At 44.1% G+C, this 3249-nt stretch overlaps 1 protein-coding gene across 1 annotated transcript; it reads left to right on the top strand.

Moving 5' to 3' along the window:
* The first annotated feature begins 1753 nt into the window (after positions 1–1753).
* Positions 1754–2881, top strand: LOC119316178. The gene is made up of 2 exons (XM_037590510.1): positions 1754–1765; positions 2120–2881. Exons 1-2 carry the CDS (start codon positions 1754–1756, stop codon positions 2879–2881), a joined length of 774 nt encoding a protein of 257 aa, XP_037446407.1.
* The last annotated feature ends 368 nt before the right edge of the window (positions 2882–3249 follow it).

The following is a 3249-nucleotide window of genomic DNA, read 5'->3' as shown; positions in this document are numbered from 1 at the left end:
GACTGTGAATATATTCAGTTATAATCATTTTTGTACTTTGCCAAATCAGGTAAACCACAATGGTGATATTAGCTCAAAATAATTCTGCTGTAGATCAAATGAATTTACAGTATGTTAAACCACAATTGTATAATCATTTTTTAAATACACATTGCAAAAAAAATTGAATGCATGACGAACATTTTCAAATAACGTTAAAAAATTTAACACATGTGTAACATTTTCCAAAAAAAACATGTTGAACATTTTCCAAACGCACAAAACACTTTCTTTAAACCCATGGCAGTTGTAATTTTTTTCTTAACAGCCAAAGCGGATTTTTGAAGAGGTACATAACGGCCAAAGCGGGTTTTTGGAGCATGGTAGCCGCTGAGCATGTTTTTTGAAAGGTTAAAAACTGACACTTAAAAGATTTTATTATTTTTTCGCACAAAAACATATGCATGTGCTCTAAGTAACTGTCAAGTTTCATTTGAAATTATGTTACATTATACCCTGCAATAAAGACAAAAAAAGGGGTGAAAAACAAGCTGATTTCTGCATGTGTTTTTAGTCTTTTAATCTATCACATGCAAACACAGGTTTTTGATGAAAATTCGCATGATATATTACGTGCAGAGGAAGAAGCAGAGAGCCGAACCACCCATCGCCAGTCATTGTTACCGACCCGGGCCCTGCACGGTAGCTCCGACCCATGACAATAAACAGACCTCGGAGACCCTGCGAACACGTTGAAAATGCGACTACCGCAGCCATGCCGCGAACAGGCCGCAGTTTTAAACAAAAAAAAACATAATTTACAACGTACTTATCCGAGGAACAATTTTTTAACATAGTATATATGACACTTCCGCAAAAAAAAATAGTTACACGGATCTTTTGGGAAATTAATTTTTCCTGAAATCTTAAAAGTGCACGCCCACTTTTTCGTAGGAACGGGCGGCCGGGCTGGTTACTTACATGTGTGTCTTTTTTTGTCAGCTAGTGAATGTTTTTTGTTAGCATTAAATGCGTACGGACTAGTCCTGGAAACAGATTCACGCACATTTATTTTGGCCACTTCAATTTTTAAAAAGTCGTATCTTTTAAACCACACGTCGGAATTCAGATCCGTCTTCACCGTTGGATTCATCGCGACGAGATCTTCGAAAATAGATCCCGCATGGATATGTTTCGACGAAATTTTTTTGATGCCAACTTTGGCGCTGTATTGTGCAACTTCAGTACTGCTTTGTGCAACTTTAATACTGCATGGTGCAATTTTTTTCAAACCCAATTTTTTGGAGCTGCATCCTCAGTAGTTGTCGTTGCACACATAGTAGTCCTATTTGGCACATACATGGCCACATAGTTGCATAATCTGGTCCGCATAGTCGCATATGAATTATCATAGCTTGTAATGTAGTCTAGTTGTACACACATTGATGTTTAGTTGGCTTGTAACGTAGTCTAGTTGCGCACACATTGATGTTTAGTTGGCAGGAAGACTAGTTGCACACACATATGCTTAGTTGGCTTGTAATATAGTCTAGTTGCACACACATTGATGTTTAGTTGGCAGGACACTAGTTGCACACGCATTAATATTTAGTTGGCAGGACTAGTTACACACACATATACTCAGTTGGCACGGCAATGTAGTCTAGTTGCATAATGCAGTACTATAGTTGCACCATATAGCACCAAAGTTGGCATCAAAAAAAATTCGTCGAAATATACCCATATGGGATCTAGTTTCGAAGATCTTGTCGCGATGAACCCAAAGGTGAAAACGGATCTGAATTTCAACGTGTGGTTTAAAAGATATGACTTTTTAAAGATTTAAGAGACGAAAATAAATGTGTTTCACGGACCAGTCTGTACACATTTGCTATACGCATTTAATGCTAATAAAAACATTCATTAACTAACAGAAAAAGACATACAATAGATAATTGCTATTTATAAATTATTAGAGGACCAAAACTTGTAATTTTGGGCCGGCCGCTCGCAAAGTATAGTGAGCAGCCGGCCGCTCGCTAGACCGGTCCTTAATTTTTTTGGAATAAATCTTTGTGGGAATTGGTTAATCACAAGATGGATTCACGTTGACATCACGCCCTGATCGTCAACCGCCGAGGCCGTGGCCGCGAGGGTGGCAGCCGAGGCGGAGGCGCTCCGCGAGGACGCCCGTGCGCGGATCGGCCTCGGGGAGGAGCTCATGCGGCTGCTGCTCCGTCTCGACGGCGTGCACGGTGCCCGGGAGTACCGCAGGAGGGTCACCAGGCGCGTGCTCACGCTCCAGGACGCAGTTGACGCTCTCGAGGCCGCGCCCGCGGTGGTGACCGCCGATGCGCCGGAAGTTCAGAATGCAGAGGAAGAAGCAGAGGATGGGATGGAACCGGAGTTGGAGCTGCCGGTTGAGGACAACACTGCGGCTGATCCTCTGGTTGCCGAGACAAGTGACACGGCGGCAATGGAGGTTGACGTGGCGAGCCCCGTTGTCGTCGTCGTCGACGAGGCCGAGACCGAACTGGTGGCGGAAGGGGAGAAGGCCTCGGAGGCGGAGGGGGAGTGGGAGATGGTGGCGACGGGAGACGGCGACGTCTCCACTGGCGAGAAGGAACCTACACCACCCAAAGCGCAGCAGCAGCAAGAACAGGCACAGAAGGAGAAGAAAACGGTGACCACCGACGGGCTGGACGCGAAGAAACTGATGGAGATGGTGGCGGCACTGTGCGAGCGGAGCGCGCAGCAGTGCACTCTGATCGGCTCCCTGGCAGAGCGGGTGGACACACTGGAGCGCGCCGTCCGGCGGGTGGAGGAGACCGACCGGCGCAGGCGGAGGAACAAGAAGACCAACAAGGACGGCAAGAAGAACACTAGCTTCTACAGCGACTAGATACCATAAATAGCTTCTGCTAGCATGAGGCTTCGATTGGATTTTCTTTTCATTAGCTTTTAGTAATCTTGCATTTGTTTCAATTCCGTTCATTGTGTGAACAAACTTAGATCATGTCGGCAAATTTCATTAATTTAATTGAGTTGTGTGATGCTTGAGCTTTTAAAATACACTGACAAATGCTTCTTTTTATGGGCAATCGAGCTTCCAGTTTATTATGCACATCTTCTGCACTCACGGCAAAGGAATATGTGCAAGCTACCAAAATTTACTTATCAAACAAATTACTGATCAAAAGTCATTGTCGCAGCCTACAAAATCAACCAAGAAAATCAAGAGGAGAATGTTTTTGCTTTGGTGGAACTAAA

Source organism: Triticum dicoccoides, chromosome 6A (assembly GCF_002162155.2).
Source record: "Triticum dicoccoides isolate Atlit2015 ecotype Zavitan chromosome 6A, WEW_v2.0, whole genome shotgun sequence".
Taxonomy (NCBI): domain Eukaryota; kingdom Viridiplantae; phylum Streptophyta; class Magnoliopsida; order Poales; family Poaceae; genus Triticum; species Triticum dicoccoides.
The sequence above is the reverse complement of the archived record's forward strand: the minus strand, read 5'-3'. Positions and strand labels throughout refer to the sequence as shown.